The 22,029-nt window shown below is 49.4% G+C and overlaps 1 protein-coding gene and 1 long non-coding RNA gene across 2 annotated transcripts in view; one reads left to right on the top strand and one right to left on the bottom strand.

Moving 5' to 3' along the window:
* The window catches only part of LOC137411381 (kalirin-like), a 29,065-nt gene extending 9,691 nt beyond the window's left edge, over nt 1-19,374 (top strand). The window contains exons 8-12 of the mRNA XM_078775696.1: nt 881-1,071; nt 1,887-1,988; nt 5,511-5,656; nt 8,194-8,299; nt 19,270-19,374. Of these exons, the coding sequence (XP_078631822.1) occupies nt 881-1,071; nt 1,887-1,988; nt 5,511-5,656; nt 8,194-8,299; nt 19,270-19,281 (557 nt within the window). The 3' untranslated portion in view covers nt 19,282-19,374. The remainder of the gene's footprint in view (nt 1-880; nt 1,072-1,886; nt 1,989-5,510; nt 5,657-8,193; nt 8,300-19,269) is intronic.
* LOC144891707 (uncharacterized) lies at nt 922-21,618 on the bottom strand. Its single transcript, XR_013623053.1, has 4 exons — nt 21,290-21,618; nt 21,110-21,155; nt 5,202-5,357; nt 922-1,050 (listed from the first exon to the last, which is right to left on the bottom strand). It is a non-coding gene; the product is annotated as an uncharacterized LOC144891707 (long non-coding RNA).
* Between the last annotated feature and the right edge of the window lie 411 nt (nt 21,619-22,029).

Genomic DNA, 22,029 nt, shown 5'->3' on the forward strand with positions numbered 1-22,029 from the left:
AAAGAGAGTGGATATGTTGTGGGAGTGAAGGAGGAAAAGAGGTCGACCGCAGCTGAGAAAGGAAGATTGTGTGAGGAGGGCCGTCAACATGGTGGGGCTGGTTTGGAGAGTGGAGAAATATCATGGTCAAGGCAGGATAGAAAATCGGTACCATTGGACCTCGCCCCTCAAGAGAAGAAGAAGAAGCTTTCCTTATAAGGATAGCCCTGGTGTGTGTGTGTGTTTTCTTCAAAAGAAAGATTGACAAGGACGACGTCATAACTGTATATTAAATGCACGTCTGTTTGTGGTGAGACCCTTAATCTTCTCATGTTATTTATCATAAGTGTGTGGATTAACTTATTCAGGGGAATGCATGCGTATTGGAGCAGGATGCAGTTATGAATGCAGTCTGCTTGTTGCATCATTTCTGTGGCATGGTGGTGCCACTGACGCAATGCTGCTGCGTATTTGGGAAGCAGTTGGGCCAGGGTATCGACATACAATGGCGTACCTTTTCATTACGGACTGTGGGATCTTTCACGTCCACCAGCGAATGCTAGCACACAGCACACCCAGATGAACGTCCCTCCAGATGACGGTACACTCATTGACGCAACAACCTGCCTCGAGTTACCACCAGGAAGACCGTTCATCGTCGCATCGAGGATCAAATCCAGACCCGACAGGTCAAACACAAGTACGCTTCACCCAGGTCATCCCTTGAACTTACTTTTACTTTATCATTACCGACGGATACCTTTTCCTCCTTAGACTTTCAGTGTTTGTGTATTGGGTATTGTGGACTTTATTTTGCAAATTCACAAGTTTGATGCAAAATTTGCAAGTTCAAAAGAAAACCACAAACCGTAGTGGATTTACTTAGTCGTCTGTTCAACAGGATTTGACGAGAACTTGGATGCCCAGGGCGAGCTCATCCTGCGAGAGTCATTCCAAGTGTGGGACCCCAAGACTCTCATTCGAAAAGGGCGAAAACGGCGCTTGTTCCTCTTCGAAATGTCCCTCATTTTCAGCAAAGAGATTGAAGACTCCTCTGGCAACAGCAAATACCTGTACAAGAACAAGCTATTGGTGAGGCAAATAGTCACTACACCTTCATGTACACCTTATTATTACGGTTCAGAAGAGAGGCATTAAGTTTAGTATGGTGCTTGTGATATCCCGCTTTTAGAAAAAAAAACTTTCTCAAAAATAAATCTTTTTCTTTTTTCTTTGAAGAATTCAAATATTTCTTATTTTAATTGTATTTTTTTATTTAAATTCTTTTGTTACCAACTATTTATCATTTTACTTTTTTCTTTTTCAAATATTTAATTTTTAAAATATATTTTATTTATTTTTTCTTTTTTTTTAAATTTTCAATTTTTTCATTTTCCAATTACGTATTTCATTTTCAGTTTTCAATTATTTACAAACTTGTAACTGATTAGAGAAAGCTAACTACTTTTGAGGATTGTTTTGCAGCTGTACTGTAATATTGGTATTGTGAGTTGGTTTCTGGCTTTGATTTTGTTCTTTGGAGATCGGTATGTTTTCAGGATCAGCCTCGTTCTATGTAGGTATTCTCTGGTAATTGTTTTGCACATTTGTTGATGACATATTTGGTGGCTCTCTTTTACTCCGAGGTGCTTGTACGATGCTTCGTTTTCTAGACTTCTCTTCCTCCAATAAATCGTTATTATGACAACCAGAGTTTGCCACGACCATCATAGGTTGTCGCACTACCAAATCCAAAGACATCCAAGTATCCTGAGGGCCTTTGTCGAGAAGGGGGGGGGGGGGGTGGGAGGGTTGGAGATAGAAAAAAGCGTTCAGAGTTAAAATGTTGGAGTTTTCTTTCTTTCACATTCTTCACATCATGGACCACAATGTCTCCCTTCTGACAGACCTCAGAACTGAGTGTATCAGACCACGTGGAAGGTGACCCTTGCAAGTTCACTCTGTGGGTGGGACGCACACCAACATCTGATAATAAGCTTGTGCTTAAGGTGGGCCTATGTGTTTGTGAACTCTCTGGGAATCCATGTTGTATGTTGTTGTTGCGTGTTGACTGTTGAAGACAGACAAAATGATGTAGCATGATACAAAACTTCCGCTACTTCAATATATAGAAGATATATTTTATATAGAAGATATATTTTAACCTCTAGTAACTTTGCAGTCAGTACGAAGGGATTCGTGTTGCGATTACATTTATTATAATACTAGCAGAATACCCGGTGTTGCCGGGCGGGGGAGGGGACGGGAGGAGGTGGGCGGGGAGGCGAGGGGGTGGAGGGGGGAGGGAGGAGAGAAAGGGGCAGGGAGAGGGGGAAGGGGGGGCACGGGGGGAAGGGGAGGGGAGGGGTGGAAGGTTAAGTGTGTTGCCGATCAGGAAGAAGAAGCCGTACTACCAACTTCGTACACTTCCGGAATTGTTTCATTTATTTGTATTCAAATGTTTGGTGATTGTTTTGTATTTATTTATGCGAATGTGTACTTTTGTATAACTGTCATTAATTTAAAAAGGCTTCGGCACTATCGAGCCTTTTTTTTTTTTTTTTTTTTTTTTACTCCAAAAAAACGAACTTTTTTTTTCAATTTTTTTTTGTTTTGCCTAAAACACTCCCAGGCACTCACTGACGAACCTCTGAAAGTTTGATGAAGATCCGTTCAGCCATCTCTGAATAAAACGCGGACAAACACACACATCTCCCCTTCCTGTTCAAGCTGGAGTTCCTCGAGGCAGTGTTCTGGGCCCTGTGCTTTTTCTGGTCTTCATCAATGATCTCTCTGACTCTCTTGAAAATCCTCTCTATCTCTTGGCTGATGACTCCACACTCTGCCGCTCCATTCCTCATATCTCAGATCGGCAGTCTGTAGCCTCCTCACTCTCTGCAGACCTGAACAAAATCACAGACTGGTCAAACAAGTGCAACATGTCTTTCAATCCTGACAAATCTCACACTCTTACTATGTCTCTCAGAAAAGACCGACTGGACAACCCTCCCATCTACTTTCTGAACAATCCTCTCCAATAAGTTCTGTCACTCAATCTTTTAAGTCTCACTATTTGCCATGATCTTTCTTGGGAAAACCACATTTCCAATCTGGCCTCCAAAGCCAGTCGCCGACTGGGCATCTTCCACCTTGCAAGGTCCTTCCTTTCTACACCTGAGCTCCTCACCATAAACAAGGCTTTCATCCACAGCTCAATGGAATACTGTTCTCCCCTCTGAGCTGGTGCTCCTGCCTCACACCTTGCTCGGCTTCACGCTGTTGAAACCAAAGCTTTCAGAACCATTGGAATCTCCCGCGATGAAGCTAACTCTGAGGGCCTTTCACTACTCACCACAGGCGGGTAGGTGGTCTTTCTGTCTTCTACCGACTCCTATCCGGCCTAGATCGCCCAGCTCTATCTGTGCTCTGTCCCCCAAATATTCTTACAGGTTGCACAAGATCTGCCAGTGACCCTCTCCTGGTGAAATTGCAAAAAATCAAGACTCTCTGCTCACCTTCATTCCTCTTTACTCCTGCCTCTGTAACAAACTCCCTCACTCTCTTCAATCCCACTCCTCCCTCCAGGTCTTTTAAACGGCTGTTAGCACCATGTCTTATCTTCCCCCATCCAAAACCTTGATCTCCTCTTCTCCCGTTAATTCACCCCAAATCCATCTTTTTTTGAAATACCGACTTTTTTCTTTCCTGGAAGTTCCAGCAGTGTCCATGTGTTTTATACATTCCCCCCCCACCCACCTTCCCATGCCTCCTCCCCCCAAGCCCTCTCCCTCCCACGGATCTTCCGTTGTCCCGGTTCTCTACTGTTGTACTTGTGTGCTTCCCGCTCCCTTTTTTGTGTTTTGTGTGTCCATTCGTTGTTGTTTTTTGTGATTGATGCTAGCTCTTACACGAGCCTCGATCTTGTGTACAAAAAAAAAAAAAGAAGAAAAAAAAAGACAACTCGCGTTTATCTATCTATAATTCCATTAATCTCTGTGTGTATGTGTGTATGTGTGTATGTGTGTATGTGTGTTTGTATGTTTGTCTGTGACCGCTGTTTCTCGACAACCACGGGTCCGATATACTTGCAACTTGCCAGGTATATTGCTGGGGACCCGAGGATGTGCCTTTTCAAGGTTTGAAATTAATCGGACAAGTACTTACCGAGCTATGGCGATTTAGCCGTTCGCCGTTCGCTTTGGCGTTGCGAATGGACCAAACCATTGCATGTAAATAGAGGGGGGGGGTTCTGTGGTCGTTGCGAATGGACCAAACCATTCATGTAAATAGAGGGGGGGGGGTTCTGTGGTCGTTACTGCCACGTGGTTTCAAAGTTTTTTTTTGTTGTTGTTGTTTGCACGCATGTTTTTTTGCACCCACGTACGGGCACGCCCTAGGATGTTTACACACACACACCCCTACACAAATTTTTTTTTTTTTTTTTTTTTTGGCAAGGAACGGGCACCCACGTACGGGCACGTCCTAGCTTATATATAGTACGGGCATGCCCTAGTCTATCTATAATTCCAGTAATCTCTGTATGTGTGTTTGTTTGTTTGTCTGTGACCGCTGTTTCTCGACAACCACGGGTCCGATATACTTTAAACTTGCCAGGTATATTGCTGGGGACCCGAGGATGTGCCTTTTCAAGGTTTCATATTAATCGGACAAGTACTTACCGAGCTATGTCCAAAAAATGATTCAACCAATCAGAGAGCAGCGAGCTATCGCGTGTGCCGAACGTGGCGAACACACTCTGCCTCGGACGGCACATTTGAGAGCGTATTCATTTATTTCACGTTGGCAAACTATGTTGCCGCTATGTTGGCGTTAAACTATGTTTTAAAACTAATTAAAACCATTTCATGTAAATAGAGGGGGGGGATTGTCACTGTACTCGCAAGCCGTTCGCCGTTCGCTTTGGCGTTGCGAATGGACCAAAACATTTCATGGACCAAACCATTTCATGTAAAGCGTTCGCCGTTCGCTTTGGCGTTGCGAATGGACCAAAACATTTCATGGACCAAACCATTTCATGTAAATAGAGGGGGGGGATTGTCACCGTACTCGCACCCACGTACCCACGTACCCACGTACGGGCATTGCACCCACGTACGGGCATGCCCTAGTTTATATAAATTAACGTTACATTATCATTATTACGAAAATGATATTACTATAAAAAAAAACCGAGGCTTATTCCTTACTTCCTAATTCCTTACTTCAGGGGGTATTGTCATCGGCTCCCTCTCTGTCTGTCTGTCCATCCGTCACGCTATCTCTTCCTAAACGGTTTGGCAGAACTTCACCAATCTCAGTAGTTATGATCACCAAATGGCAAGGAGGTGCGGTAGCAGCATCACTTTTGGTCCTGCTCACTGTGGTGGGATTAAAAGGTCAAACACCAAAAAATGCAATTACAGGTACATTTTTCAACATTTTAAATGAGACTTGTCTACTTAGTGTATCACAACCAAAGTGTCCACTTAGTATATTGCAATCTTACTGAGACCAATTATTCTGCTTGACAGGCCTCCAGCATTCAAACCAAACAGGACTGGATCAAGCACATCCGTGAGGTGATCCAGGAGCGGACGATTCATCTGAAGGGCGCATTGAAGGAACCCATCCATTTGCCCAAACCCACGGGTGTCAAACAGAAAGGATCTTCCAAACGGTGAGGAATGCATGTGTACACACACCCACGGTCTGTGCAGCTGTACCTTCTGGTGTGTTATAATAAGCTAATATCGCTTTCATAAACATGTACACATATTGAATGTAATCTTTCGCAATCTCTACTGTGTCATGTCTACCCTTATTTGGGCTTCATTACATAACGATCTTCCTGAAGAACAAAACAGATTTGCACCATTTTGTTATTAGTCCCCTACCGGTGTACACTGGAGGAGACTATAGGTTTGCACGCCGTCCCTCCGTCCGTCAGTCCGTCAGTCCGTCAGTCCGTCACGCAAAGAACAGTTTTCTGGACTTTTTTCCTAAACGCTTAATGCTAATGATTTCAAACTTGGCAGATGGTTTCCTCATGATACGTTACAGATCAAGTTCGAACTTCACGACGTTTCGATCATTTTTGACAAAGTTATGGCACTTTGAACTTTGGGAATTCTGATAATTGTGATGCTCCTTAACTCAGTGCCATTTTAAGTTTTAATTTCCTTTAAAAACCTATTTCTCTGCAATAATAGGACCGATTGAGATCAAATTTTCACCATAGGAGGGACTCGGTCTGTAGAATATTTTAATGGTAATTATGACGTCACAGGTCACGTTACCACCCTATTTGTTTTTCGTGAAAACACGAAAACCCCTTTTTCTCTGCAACGGCTGAACAGATCGAGGCCAAACTTTGCAGGCAGAATCGCATACCTATGACGAACAAAAAAGTCAGTGAGCATGACGTCATGCGTCACATGGTTTCAGAGTTATGATGTATTTAAGCATGAACCTTTAAAACCGAGCTCCTCATTCATTTTTGATCCAATCGAGGGGAAACTTCACAGATCTGTTCGGCATGTCAATCTACTAAAATGACCTTTTGGAATTTGCGATAGGGCACGTGGTTTGGCAGATATCGTTAAATAAATGAAAATAAAAAAATTTAAAAAAGGATATCTCTTGTTTATTCTAGAGTTCTCCTCAAGCCGCACCGCACGCCCTCGGCCTCGTCTGCGAACGTCAACAGCGCGACAGAGAGGGGCGGAGCCAAGCCGAGCAACATATATATATACACATCGATCATTGATCGTGAACCGGAAAATATAATAAATTACTGATATTTAGCGACTCGAAAGGTTCTTTATCAACAACTTATTTTCTGGTGCTTCTGCTGACCTGTCTGCAAGGTGTATAAATCGAAGTCCCGAGTGCGAATCACAGGTGACCCTGTCCTGAGGTAATTAGCGATTGGGAACGATTCAGAACCTGTGGATAAATAACCCTTGGTAATTTCCCCAACAGTTTTCCGGACGACAGACTGCCGGTAGTGGACATGTGTTGCAGCGCAATATTCAGAATGCTTGTTCTCACTATTTTATTACTTCATTTTGGGAGAGAGAGGGGTGTATTCAAATATAAATCCTACATTGGTGTGTGTGTGTGTGTGTGTGTGTGTGTGTGTGTGTGTGTGTGTGTGTGTGTGTGTGTGTGTTGATTGTTGTTGTATAGCCCGAGACAGTTCTCTTGAATAAGCTCGTGGCACAGAGATAGCTGATTGATCTCCCAGGAGAAATCCAGAGATCCCCCACATCTAGGATGGTGTACCTTCCCCTCCGCCCCTCCTCCCCCCACGACAGAGTTAGAGGCCGAGAGAGAGGAGAGAGAGACAAGAGGGAAAGGGCCGGTCCATGGTGACTGATCAGCACTCTGACCGTGACCGCACTGCCTTGACGAATCCGGGCAGCAGGGAAGAATGGGGAAATTTGCGTCCCCGACTTGTGTTTTGTGTTGCGGGAAGGGGGGGGGGGGGGGGGGAGGTGTAACCACTGTGAAGAGGCATACCCGATAGTTGCTGTCGTTGGTTGTCTTCTCCATATGCATGTTTCAGAGGGTGGAACGGGGGCTCTCCTAGGTCTCTTAGCGGTTAGGGTGCCGGCTTGGGATCCTCGGATCCTGGGTTCGAATCTTGGCGGTTAGGGTGCCGGCTTGGGATCCTAGGATCCTGAGTTTGAATGCTGGTCGATCACTGAATTAACGCCAGGGGGGGGTTGACTCAGTCTGTCATCATTCCGAGGTCGGCAAATTGAGCACCAGCTCACTGGTAATTCCCTGTGTGTCGCAAGAGGCGACCAACAGGGTTGACGACCAACAGGTTTGGCGGCAGGAAGGGCATCCGGCCATAAAACATTGCTTCAAAAAAGGGGACCACGGTGCCCAAAAAAGGCCAACCCCTGCTCTGCGGGGGAAAATGGCCTCTAAATGTGGTTCTCAAGTAAGTAAGTAAATAACTTAGTAATTTCAGTTATTTTTGTGAATTGTGAGAGAAAGGACTCATTATTTTGACTCAATTGTGAGACTCATTATTATGATGTCTATTTTTTTCTCTTAGATATCATATTCCGTATTGTTGTTTCAACATAGTTTGTACATGACATATTCATGACATTGCCAATTAGGTTTAGACTATTAAATTTAGATTTACCATTTAGTGGCTAAATATACATGTTTGAGACTGACTGAGCTGTCCTGCAATAGGGACAGTGGCGGTGAGGACGGAGACAGCCAGGGTGATGGCAGCATTCAGCTGGACACAATTTCCATAACGTTACGAACCTCACAGAATACGTTGGACAGTGACAAGGTAAGGCGTGCCATGCATTCCAGTTAAAAACTGAATATCTGGGATCACAAAGCGATTGCCTCGGGTAAGCAAACCCCAGCGCACACCAGCCAATGATGGGCATATGATTGTCTGACCACCATGTGACCTTGATCTTCAACATTTAGTAATGGAGTGTAAGTTAAGAAAATGTGTCCCCATCTACAACCCATCCAGAACACCTAACATCATGAAAACCAGAAGAAGATTATTCAAGTCATGATCAAAAAGGTGTTTTTTGTTAATTAGGTCAATTCGAAAAAGTAGGTCAAGGACCCAAATCATATATCAGGTGAACAACGTCGGTGCAGGAACACTATTATTTTGCAAGAACATCTTAGAAGGCCAAGTGGTCTTTGAGATTCCGCACTAGCAAAATTGGGTGATGACAAAAAACGTCGTGTTTTTAAGCGGTGAAGCCACTTCAATATGTCACCGTACGTCCGTCAAAAATGAAGAAGAAGATCCTTTATAACCCACTGAAGCGCGGTGCTATGCACGCTACTTGCTTACCAAGGAGGAAGCGGACAACGCGGTGAATTAAAAGAGTCTTTTTGAAAGAGCCCTACTGTAGCACTGCCGTGCTCGGGGCTGTATGCCCCGTGTATATCCCGAGGCCACGTCTACCCCTCGGGCGTGACCGCCGCCCACTTGGTGCGCGGAATGATGCCATCACACCAGTGAGCTTTCGTGTCCGCCACACGCGCCCCCCCAGAATTCCCGCGCACCTGGAGGGTCAGTTTGCCGGGCAAACGGATGACCCGGCCGAAGCGCCCTCTGGCGACTGGCGGCGTCCGGGGTGCAGCGATGCCCGCTGGAATGCCTCCGGCTGCACCCGGGATGGGTGCGGGGCCGGGGGGCGGCGTGCCGGCGGGGCCGAGCCACCGGCGGTGGGTGGTCCACGTCGAGGTGGGCCGGCTTGAGGCGGTCCACGGAGACGCGGTCGGGAGTACCGCCGATGTCCAAGGTGAAATGTTTCACCCCGGTCTCCAGCACGCGGAAAGGCCTGTCGTACGGGGGCCGCAGTGGTGCCCAGTGGGCGTCGTGCCGGACGAAGACGTACTCCGCGGTGCGATGCTCCGGGGCGACGTGCATAGGTGGGTGCCCGTGGTGCGTCGTCGGCACCGGGGCGAACCTCCGGGCGGTCTCCTGCAGCGCGGAGCGCTCCTGCGCCGCGGACCATGGTGCCGCGGGGTCGGGGAGGAACTCGCCCGGCACCCGCAGCGGTTGTCCGAAGACCAACTCCGCCGCGGATGCGCGCAGGTCATCCTTGGGTGCCGTCCGGAGGCCCAGCAGGACCCAGTGGAGCCTGTCGACCCAGCCGTCGTCGCGGAGTGTGGCCCGGAGCGCGGTCTTCAACGAGCGGTGGAACCGCTCGCACAGGCCGTTGGCCTGGGGGTGGTAGGCCGTGATTCGGTGCAGCTGGACCCCGAGCCCCCGCGCGACCGCCCCCCAGAGCTCCGAGGTGAACTGGGGGCCGCGGTCGGACGAGATGTCCGAGGGGGCGCCGAACCGGGCGACCCAGGTGGCGATGAACGCCTGCGCGACGTCCGCCGCCGTCGTCGCCACCAAAGGCACGGCCTCCTGCCACCGGGTGGTGCGGTCCACCGTTGTGAGGACATGGGTGAAACCCCGCGAGGGGGGCAGAGGTCCCACCAGGTCCACGTGAACGTGGTCGAACCTACGTTCCGGCACCGTAAACGGGGCCAATGGGGCCCGGGTGTGTCGGTGCACCTTCGCGCGCTGGCATGCGAGGCACGTCCTGGTCCAACCGCGGACGGCCTTCCGGAGGCCATGCCAGACAAACTTGTCGGCGACCAACCTCTGGGAGGCCTTCGTGCCCGGGTGGGACAGGCCGTGGATGGCGTCAAAAACCTGGCGCTCCCAGCCCGCGGGCACGATGGGGCGAGGCCGCCCGAGGGAGACGTCGCACAAGAGGGCCGTGCCCGCGCCGTCGAACGGCATCTCGGCGACGCGGAGGCCCGTGACGGCGGTCCGCAAGGCTTGGACGCTGGGGTCGGCGGCCTGGTCCGCCGCCATCCGGGCATAGTTGATGCCGAGGTGGACTGCGTGGGCGACGGACCGGGAAAGGCAATCCGCCACCGGGTTGTCCTTCCCCGCGACGTGCCGGATGTCCGTCGTATATTCAGACACGGCCGAGAGGTGACGCTGCTGCCGAGCCGACCACGGCTCGGTGACCTTGCCCATCGCGAAGACCAGTGGCTTGTGGTCGACGAAGACCGTGAACGCACGGCCCTCGAGCAGATGGCGGAAGTGCCTGACCGCCAGGTGAAGCCCGAGCAACTCGCGGTCGAAGGTACTATAACGGCGTTCAGGCGGGCGAAGCTGCCGGCTGAAGAACGCCAGCGGTTGCCAGGCACCACGCACCCATTGCTCGTGCACCGCGCCCACCGCGTAGTCCGAGGCGTCGGTGGTGAGGGCGATCGGTGCATTGGGCGCCGGGTGCGTGAGCATGGTGGCGTTAGCCAAGGCGAGCTTCGCGCCCGCGAACGCCGCGTCCATCTGCTCGGTCCAGGTAACGTCACCTTTGCCCGGCTTCCCTCGGAGGGCCTCGTGCAGGGGGCGCAGGAGCTGGGCGATGCGGGGCAGGAACCGATGGTAAAAGTTTACCATGCCCAGGAACTCCTGGAGCCCCTTGATCGTGCGGGGGCGCAGAACCCCTTCACCGCCTCCACCTTGGCCGGCAGGGGGATGGCCCCGTGCCTGGTGACGCGGTGCCCCAAAAAGTCGATGTCGGCGACGCCGAACCGGCACTTGGCGGGGTTCACGATGAGGCCATGCTGGCCCAGGCTTTCGAAGAGCGTGCGGAGATGGTGGAGGTGCTCTTCGCGGGACGCGCTGGCGACGAGGATGTCGTCCAGGTAGACGTACACAAAATCCAAGTCGTGCAAGACGCTGTCCATTAGTCGCTGGAACGCCTGAGCCGCATTTTTCAACCCGAAGGGCATCCGAAGAAATTCGAAAAGTCCGAATGGCGTGATGACGGCCTTCTTCGGGATGTCCTCCGGCCTGACGGGGACCTGATGGTAGCCACGTATGAGGTCCACTTTTGAAAAGAAGGACATGCCCGCCAACCGGACATGCCCAACAGTCTGCTTCTGCTGTCCTAACAATGGATGGAGGTCCTCAATGCCAAACAGGAAATCAGAGCTGTCTCCCTTGACATATCACGTGCCTTCGATACAGTCTGGCACCCCGCTCTGCCCACCAAACTCTCCTCATGGTATCCATGGAAATCTCCACGCATGGCTTGCAGACTTCCTCTCTGGTCGTAGTCAAAGTGTGACCTTGAATGGATTTCTCTCATCTCCCCTTCATGTTCAGGTAGTGTTCTGGAGTTTCCCAAGGTAGTGTTCTGGGCCTTGTGCTTTTTCTGGTCTTCATCAATGATCTCTCCGACTCTCTGGAAAATCCTCTCTGTCCCTTTCCTGATGACTCCACTCTCTGCCGCTCCATTCCTCATCCCTTCATATTGGCAGTCTGCAGCCTCCTCACTCTCTGCAGACCTGTACAAAATCACAGACTGGTCAAACAAGTGGAACATGTCTTTCAATCCGGACAAATCTCACACTCTTACGATGTCTCTCCGAAAAGACCGACTCGACAACCCTCCCATCTACTTTCTCAACAATCCTCTCCAAGAAGTTATGTTGCTCAGGCTTTTGGGTCTCACTATCTGCCATGATCTCTCACTATCTGCACACCTGAGCTCCTCACGACATACAAGGCTTTCATCCGCAGCTCAATGGAATACTGCTCTCCCCTCTGGGCTGGTGCTCCTGCCTCACACCTAGCTCGTCTTCACGCTGTTGAAACCAAAGCGTTCAGAATTATTGGAATCTCCCGCGATGAAGCGAACTCCGAGGGCCTTTCACTCACTCGCCGCAGGCAGGTTGGTGGTCTTTCCGTCTTCTACCGACTCCTCTCCGGCCTTGCCCCCCCCAGCTCTCTCTGGGCTCTGTCCCCCAAATATTCCTACAGGTCGCACAAAATCTGCCAGCAACCCTCTTATGGTTAAACTGCCAAAATCAAGACTCTCTGCTCACCTTCACTCCTTCATTCCTCTTTTCTCCCACCTCTGGAACAAACTCCCTCACTCCCTTCAATCCCACTCCTCCCTCCAGGTCTTTAAAACAGCTGTTCACCACCATCTCTTATCTTCCCCGATCCAAAACCTTGATCTTTTCTACCCCCGCTAATTTCACCCCAAATCCACTTTTTTGAAATACCAACCTCTGCCCTGGAAGCCCCTTGGTGTCCTTGTGTTTTATACTTCTCCCACCCCCCCCCCCCCACCTCCCCACCCCCAAGCCCTCTCCCTTCCACACATCTCCCGATGTCCCTGCTCTCAAATGTTTGTGTGCTTCCCCATCTTGTCTACCGCTCCCTCTTTTTATATATTTTGTTTGTGTGATAAATGTTAGCTCTTTCACGAGCCTTGATTCTGTATACATAAAAATAAAAATAAAAAGTGACTGGGATGGAAATGAAAATGATGAAAAGACTGCAGGAAAAGAGGAAAAACAATATTGCCAGAAGTGATGGATTCGAGAGCTTTGCTTACATTTTTGTGGGAGATGCAAGCACACCTGTCTGTATGTCAGATGATTTGTTTTTGCACCCTTCTTCTGGATAGCAGTGATATTTGCTGACTATCGTGGAGAGGAGAGGTGTAAAAAGGAGAAAGACAGATTGAACATGGGCACGGATGCCATCTTGTCTGCTGTCAAGGCTGGACATAGTTTTCTCAAATTTCTCGGATGAGGACACTTCCAAGAGTCCAGTAGACAGAGGGTACAGTGTCGTCGAATGGGGACAGAGCTGGTGAGATTGGATGCATGAGATTTGGAGGCAAATACTGAGCACCGAGTGGAGTCATTCTGCATTAGCTTCAGCAGAATCTCTGGTGATGTATTTTGAGGTGAGGTGGAGGAGAGTTTAAGGTGGCGCCATCACGACTTTGAGAAAGTAGACTGCTTGTTGAGTTCAGCCGTGAGATTTTACATTTACGTTTTCTGGCTTGCCGAAGGATCAACACAGTCTTACAGAATGATCTAACATTCCTCTCAGTCTGATTTGCCTTCTATGTTGAGAAACCGAGTTGTGTCCCCACAATCTTTCCCTCACGCAGGCTGCAGTAACATCCCTCTCTGACGATATTTATAAAACAAGTACATTGTCACCTGTCTGTGAACATTCATCTTGAGGCAGGAATGGCATAACTGTCACCTCGTGCTGCTGTAATGTTGAGCTGTCAAGCCCCAAATTTATTTCTGTGGCCATCCAATCAGAGATGTTGTCTCTGGAGCTCCTGGGTCTCACCGTCAGTTATGAGTGGTGTTGGGAAGATCATATCTCAAAGCACACCTCCAAAGTCACCATCTGCCTCTGAAATCTCGACAGGTTCAATTCCTCTTCCGACTGTCTTTATAGCTTATCATGATGTTTAATTCCTTCACCTGAATACTGCCTCATCTCCCTCTCACGACTCCCCCACTCTCTCACCATCTCGCTCTTGCCTCTCTCCCTCTCTCTGCCCCGCCTCTCCCCCTCTCTCTGCCCCGCCTCTCCCCCTCTCTCTGCCCCGCCTCTCCCCTCTCTCTGCCCCGCCTCTCCCCCTCTCTCTGCCCCGCCTCTCCCCCTCTCACTGCCCCGCCTCTCCCCCTCTCTCTGCCCCGCCTATCCCCCTCTCTCTGCCCCGCCTCTCCCCCTCTCCCCTCTTTCTGCCCCGCCTCTCCCCCTCTCTCTGCCCCGCCTCCCCTCCTCTCTCTGCCCCGCCTCCCCTCCTCTCTCTGCCCCGCCTCCCCCTCTCTCTGCCCCGCCTCTCCCCCTCTCTCTGCCCTGCCTCTCCCTGCCCCGCCTCTCCCCCTCTCTCTGCCCCGCCTCTGCCCCGCCTCTCCCCCTCTCCCCTCTCTCTGCCCCCCCTCTCCCCTCTCTCTGCCACGCCTCTCCCCCTCTCTCTGCCCCGCCTCTCCCCTCTCTCTGCCCCGCCTCTCCCCTCTCTCTGCCCCGCCTCTCCCCCTCTCTCTGCCCCACCTCTCCCCCTCTCTCTGCCCCGCCTCTCCCCCTCTCTCTGCCCCGCCTCTCCCCCTCTCTCTGCCCCGCCTCTCCCCCTCTCTCTGCCCCGCCTCTCCCCCTCTCTCTGCCCCGCCTCTCTCTCTCTGCCCCGCCTCTTCCCCTCTCTCAGCCCCGCCTCTTCCCCTCTCTCAGCCCCTCTTCCCCTCTCTCAGCCCCGCCTCTTCCCCTCTCTCAGCCCCGCCTCTCTCCCTCTCTCTGCCCCGCCTCTTTCCCTCTCTCCCTCTATCTGCCCCACCTCCCAATTATCTGAAGCCACCTGTCTGCATCATGGCTGCTTTTGGACACGTAGGTCCTTAATTTGGCCCCGCCTATCTCTTTTTTTTCTTTTTTTTTTTTTTTTTGTTGTATACAAGATCGAGGCTCGTGAAAGAGCGAACATTAATCACACAGAAAGACAAACAGACACACAAAACAAATAACATCGGGAGCGGTAGACAAGATGGGGAGAGAGAGGGGGAAGGACACAAACACAACATTTGAGAGCAGGGACCGAGAGACATGGAGACATCGAGAGAACTGTGGGAGGGAGAGGGCTTTGGGGGGGAGGCATGGGAAGGGTGGGGGGGGGGGTGGGAGAGGTATAAAACATATGGACACTGCCAAGACCTCCAGGAAAGAAGTTGGAATTTCAAACAAGGTGGATCTGGGGTGAATTAGTGGGGGTAGAAAAGATCAAGGTTTTGGATGGGGGAAGATAAGAGATGGTGGTGAACAGCTGTTTTGAAGACCTGGAGGGAGGAGTGTGATTGAAGTGAGTGTGGGAGTTTGTTCCAGAGGCGGGAGAAAAGAGGAATGAAAGAGTGAAGGTGAGCAGAGAGCCGAGATTTCGGCAGTTTAACCATCAGAGGGTGGCTGGCAGATCTTGTGCGACCTGTAGGAATATTTGGGGGGACAGAGCACAGAGAGAGCTGGGGGAGCAAGGCCGGAGAGGAGTCGGTAGAAGACAGAAAGACCACCTACCTGCCTGCGGTGAGTGAGTGAAAGGCCCTCAGAGATAGCTTCATCGCGGGAGATTCCAATGATTCTGAAAGCTTTGGATTCAACAGCGTGAAGCCGAGCCAGGTGAGAGGCAGGAGCACCAGCCCATAGGGGAGAACAGTATTCCATTGAGCTGCGGATGAAAGCCTTGTATGTGGTGAGGAGCTCAGGTGTGCCTAGGAAGGACTTCGCACGACGGAGGATGCCCAGTCGGCGACTGGCTTTGGAGGCCAGCTTGGAAATGTGGTTTTCCCAAGAAAGATCATGGCAGATGGTGAGACCCAAAAGCTTGAGCGACAGAACTTCTTGGAGAGGATTGTTGAGAAAGTAGATGGGAGGGTTGTCCAGTCGATCTTTTCGGAGAGACATAGTAAGAGTGTGAGATTTGTCAGGATTGAAAGACATGTTCCACATGTTTGACCAGTCTGTGATTTTGTCCAGGTCTTCAGAGAGTGAGGAGGCTGCAGACTGCCGATCTGAGGAAAGAGGAATGGAGCGGCAGAGAGTGGAGTCATCAGCAAAGAGATACAGAGGATTTTCCAGAGAGTCGGAGAGATCATTGATAAAGACCAGAAAAAGCACAGGGCCCAGCACACTGCCTTGGGGAACTCCAGCCTGAACGGGAAGGGGAGATGAGAGAAATCCATTCAGGGCCACACGTTGACTACGACCAGAGAGGAAGTCCGCAAGCCATGCATGGAGATTTCCATGGATACCATAGGAAGAGAGTTTGGTGAGCAGAGCTGGGTGCCAGACCGTATCGAAGGCACGTGATATGTCAAGGGAGACAGCTCTGATTTCCTGTTTGGCATTGAGGACCTCCATCCATTGTTGAGACAGCAGAAGCAGCATGTCCAGAGTAGAGTGACCTGGTCTGAAACCAAATTGATGATCAGAGATCAAGCCATTGGAGAAGAGGAAAGATTTCATATCCGAAGCAATGATGGATTCCATGACTTTGCTGATAATTGGGAGCAGGCTGATTGGTCTGTAGTTGCAAGGATCTGTTTTTGCACCTTTTTTGTGTAAAGCGGTAATGTTTGCTGATTTCCAGGATGCTGGCAGATGACCTTGAGCAAAAGATAGGGTGAAAAGAACAGAGAGAGGGTGAGATAGAGCGGCAGAGCAGGATTTTAGGACCCGTGGGCTGATGCCATCTGGTCCAGTTGCAGAATCAGAGTCGAGGTTTGACAAAAACTCCTCCACCTTGTCAGGAGAGAAGGTCACAGAGTCCAGGAGCAGTTTGGTTCGACTGGGAAAGGTGGGAACAGAGAGAGATGGGTTTGGGACTAAGGATTTTGAGGCAAACACAGAGTTGAGGCATTCGGCTTTGTCACGTGCGATGTCAACTGTGTGGCCATTTGAGGTAAGGGAGGGGATGGAGGGGGAACAAACACCAGAAACGGATTTGACCAGACGCCACCAGGATTTGGAGGAAGGAGACAGGTTTGAGAGTTCATTCTTGAGTGAGGAGAGATAGTGCTTCCTGGCACTCCTGAGGGTAGACACACACTTGTTCCGAGCTTGGTGGAAAGAACTGAGATTTCCTTCAGTTGGATTAGCCTTCCAAGAGGCAAAGGCAAGTTGTTTCAGGGCAACTGCCTCACCACAAGATTCAGTGTACCATGGACGGGAGGAAGGGTAAGACAACTGAAGGCGAGATGGGATAAATCTGTGCATGAGAGAGATCAGTTTGCTTTGGAAGAATTCCCAGGAAGAATTGATGTCAGAGGCAGTGGAGATGGGAGACCAATCCAGACGATTGATGGCTGCTTGAAGACCGTCCCAGTCGGCCTGAGTGAAATGCCAGACTCGTCGACGCTGAGGAGGCTCTCTGAGAATGGCCAGAGAGATGTCCACTTTGACAAGCACATGATCAGAAGAACCGATTGGAGCAGAAGAAGAGCAGCAGACATTAGCAGGGAAGTTAGTCATAACCAAGTCTAGAAGAGAAGATACTCCATTGGCTGAGATCCGGGTCGGGAAATTGACAGATTGTGTCAATCCCAGTGAGTCACAGAAGTCCTTTGCTGAGGTGCCATGACTGGTGAGAGAGGAACCCACACCCAACCAGGTGGCATGATGACAATTGAAGTCACCACATATGAGGAAGAGAGAGTTGGGATGAGTGGATAGAAGTTGGTCCATGTTGTCGGACAGTGAAATGTAGATGGAGTCATCACTGTTTGGGGGACGGTACAGAACACATATGAACAAAAGGTGGGAGCGGAGAGGAAGCCGTAGCCAGAGGTACTCCTGGGGGTGAGGAGGAGAGAGGGCAGTGCAAGGAGAGTGAGGAAGAGAGTTTTTGATAAAGATAGCCACCCCACCACCAGGCCGAGGCTCAGGTCTATCATACCGGAGGAGGGAGTAACCAGGAAGAGATATTAAGGAATCAGAGACATCTTGAAGGAGGAAAGTCTCTGTTAAGCAGATCAAGTCTGGATTGTCAGAAGCAACCTGTATGGAGAGATCAGTCAGGTTTGAGCGAAGGCCCCGGATGTTTGAGGTCCATACCGTTAATGAAGAGAGAGGGGGAGCATCGGGTACAGGACAGGGGAGGGGAGGAGTAGGGTAAGATGAAGGATGAGAGGGGGAGGTAGGGAGAGCAGTTGTTAGTGTGTCAGCGATTGCAGAAGAGTTCCAAGAAAGGGAAGGATGAGGAGGATGAAAGGTTTGAAGGTGAAGGGATGAGGCACAGTGAGGGGTTGTTTGAGGGGGGGCAGAGGAAAGAAGAAGGTTGGGGGGGTGGAGGTATGAGATAGAAGGGAGACGAAGTGGGGAGGAGGCAGCTTTGAGGAGGGGGGAGGAGGGAGAATCGGAGAGGAATGGTATGGGGGGAGATTTGAATGAGAGGGGTTGGGGGAGAGTTTTGAAGGGGAGGAGTGAGGGGGGAGTTTAGGAGGGGAAGGGCAAGGGGCGAGTTCAGGAGTGGAAGGGCAAGGGGGGAGTTCAGGAGTGGAGGGGCAGGGGGGGAGTTTAAGAGTGGCGGGGCAAGGGGGGAGTTTAGGAGTGTAGGTGCAAGGGGAGGGATTTGGATGGGAGGGGCAAGAGGGGAGTTTAGAAAGTGGATGATTAATGAAAGACGAACATTGAAAACAAATTGGGTTTGTTGTGATTTTCAAGTTAGCAATCCGGTTCAGAATGATGGAGGAGGGATGGAATGAATGTGAATTTAGACCATGTAGTGAGGGAGACGTATAAGATATTGAATTTCTTTTTTTTGAGGTGGAATGAGTTGGAGAGGAAATTGAGAAAAGCCTTTTAAATAGGAAGAAAAACAGCGTGTTGTAAAATACCACTGAGTAAAACACTGAAGGGGAAAGGTTATACATATTTAAATAATATTTAAACAGAACCGTGAACAATCTTATGTGCACAAAAATACCAACGGGGGGAGAGCCGAGAGGGACCACCACGAGTCACGTGAAGGGCAAACGGTGGATGGCAAGGAGTTAATGGGGGCGGGGCGAACAGCACACCGCTGAGAGAAAAACAAAGCCTCAAGGTTGTACAGTGTTCACTGTACAACTACAAGGCCTCAAAACACGGTCACCATGTTCGGTGACCTCAGGTCCGGTAGCCCAGGAGAAACCGAGACTCCCCTTCAAATCTCTTCCCAAATATCTGTCAATGTTTCTCTACTTGTGGTGCTCTTCCTCTGCTCTTTTCCGGATATATATCTGAGGCCCCCTACTTGCATCATGGCGGCCTTGCGATAAATATCTCTTCTACCGACTCCTCTCCGGCCTTGCACCCCTGCTCTGTCCCCCAATATTCAAGCTGGATGCACAAGATCTGGCAGCAACTTCTGGTGAAACAGCCAAAACCAACTCACTACTCACCTTCACTCTTTATTTCTTTTTTCCCCTTAGGTCTTAAAATGAACACACACACACCCACACACAGAAACACATACACACACACACCCATATATGCAGACACACACACACACACACCCATATGCACAAACATATATATATATATATATATATATATACATACATACATACATACATACATACATACATACATACATACATACACACACACACACACACACACACACACACATACACACATACATACATACATACATACATACATACACACACACACACACACACACACACACACACACACACACACACACACACACATACATACATACATACATACATACATACATACACACACACACACACAGACAGACATACATACATACACACACACACACAGACATATATATACATCCACACACACACACCCATCCACACACATATGCACATACACACATTCAGGCATATGCACACATTCAGGCATATGCACAAACATATATATACACACACACACACACACACACACACACACACACACACACACACACACACACACACACACACACACAACATGAAAAACATACTTCGAGAACAGCATGCGACAGCAGCAGCAGGCAACGAGAGAACAGCATACAAGGCAACAGCAGTTGGATGCTATGGAAAGAGCAAAGAAAAGCAGAGCTTGAACTGCTGAATGGCTTTGAATGAATGAATTGTACAATATGCTATCCTCACCCTTGTCCTTGTAAAATAAACCCCCTTTAATAAATTGTTCTTTCAGATTTGCTCGTCGTCTCTTTTCTTTCTTTTATCTAACACAGTCCGCATGTATTGCGAGCCGGGGAGGTTTTGTATTCCCACCAATTGGCTTCAGTCTAACTGGTGTGCACTGGCAGTTTCGCTCTGCTACATCCATTTAAAACAGAAGATATGATCAGTGCATGTCGGCGGAGCGAAACCCAGTTGGAAAACCACGTCACCCACAGGTAAACGGTAGTCGAATGGAGGATCCCAGGGAACCTGGTCCACTAATTGGCATTCACGGTTGATTAGCAACCCGCCAGGAGTTATCCATGTTCGGTGACCTCAGGTCCGGTAGCCCAGGAGAAACCGAGACTCCCCTTCAAAGTAGACCTCAAAACCCAAGACTGCAACAGTATCAATGAAGAAATGAAACCTGTCCAGTGTGATATGTTTAATGTTGTTCAGAAATACAGAACGTTCGCTCATATCACATGTGGGCGCTGCTGAAACTGACGGCAGATTGAGAAGCAAGAAAGATGATGGTGGACACGATTCCATGAGGTTGACAAATCGATTGATTTACAGCTGAGTTGTCAATTTTTTTTTGAAAAGTTGAAACACAGAGCATGTCCAAAATGAGGAATACTCGTTTCATTATCCATCAACAGCATGCAATCGTGCAACATACCATGGACGCATAGATCATCAGTAGCAAGATGGAAGAAGCATGTTATCATGTCGAAGGTAACAACTTCTGACTGGGTTCTTGGGAAAGCTCGTATAAATCATAACAAAATCACAAAAAGGTCATCTACATATCAAAAAGAGGGGTGAAGGAGGGATGTGGGGTATGGAGGGGCATGAGATAAGTAAATTGAGAAAATGGAGGGGAGGAGCAACAAAAGTTGGGGAGGAAGTGGGATAAACAGAAAGAGTGGTGGGAGATGCATTGCATAAGAGAAATGGAAGTGTACGGGGGGAGGGGGGAGGGCGAAGGGCGGGGGAGGACTTCCATTTCACATTTAAAAGTAGATGGCCCCTTCATGTCATCACGATCGTGACTCTCAAAGTTCGCCTCAAAATTTGTGAAGTGACAAGAAAGGCATTGAAGCGAAAGGCAAAAAATACTTGCCTGCGATACTCAACTACAAAGCAGTTGCTGTTACACACCCATCGACCTGGCAAAGGCAAAACAAAGATGCAGCTTAAATCCCATAGAAGTGGACGAATGGAACTACGAGCAATACGTTTTGACATTACTTCCACATGGAAAAAGCACACAGATTATCAAAGAAAACTTTCTCAAAATTACCACTTCATAAAGAACCATTTAATATCGACATAGAACAGGGTTTGTTGAGACTTTTAAACTACACATTACACGTAAACATGCATTTGCGATACGCTCGAAAAACAAACACTACATTACCGGACAGAGTACAATAGTCCAAGAAATAAGCCGATATGTACGAAATGCCCGTACTGGCAGATTGCTTTTTCCTACAGAATCGGACATGGAGCAAAACGATCCATGTACAGGTTAATTTCTTTTCCCTTCAACACATGGAAAAGAAACGGGCAAAAAATAAAATAATATCACACCGACAACAGGCACCGCAAATGCGGAGAGCCTCGACAAAGTCGATGGTAAAGCGAACAAGCGGGAAAGCCCCACTGAAGTTCAGATGGAGTTCTACTCGTACTTGGAGGCCAGAAGGACAAGCGGACAAAATGTCATATTCATAAAGTGTCGGGACTTGGAAAGAGGAGGATCAAGGTAATCCGACTCAGAGATTTTGGCAGCATTGGAGGCGGTTGGTTTTGCGGTTCTCAGCGGTTGGTGGGACAGTGATATCCACAACATTGTTGCTGGGAGAGTCACCGTGCGCAGCTCTGTCTGCAATCTGCTTCTGTGAAACGATGCGGTAGATCTCTGCAGTGAAAAAAGATGCCAAGAGGCCACCTACAACACTACAAAGATGCCCTCTCCCGCGCCCGCTCCGCCTACTACTCTCAAATTAAACGGGGCTTACTGTCTGCTGGCATTAGTTG

The sequence above is a fragment of the Myxine glutinosa genome, chromosome 4 (genome assembly GCF_964187855.1).
Source record: "Myxine glutinosa chromosome 4, kmMyxGlut1.1, whole genome shotgun sequence".
Classification (NCBI taxonomy): domain Eukaryota; kingdom Metazoa; phylum Chordata; class Myxini; order Myxiniformes; family Myxinidae; genus Myxine; species Myxine glutinosa.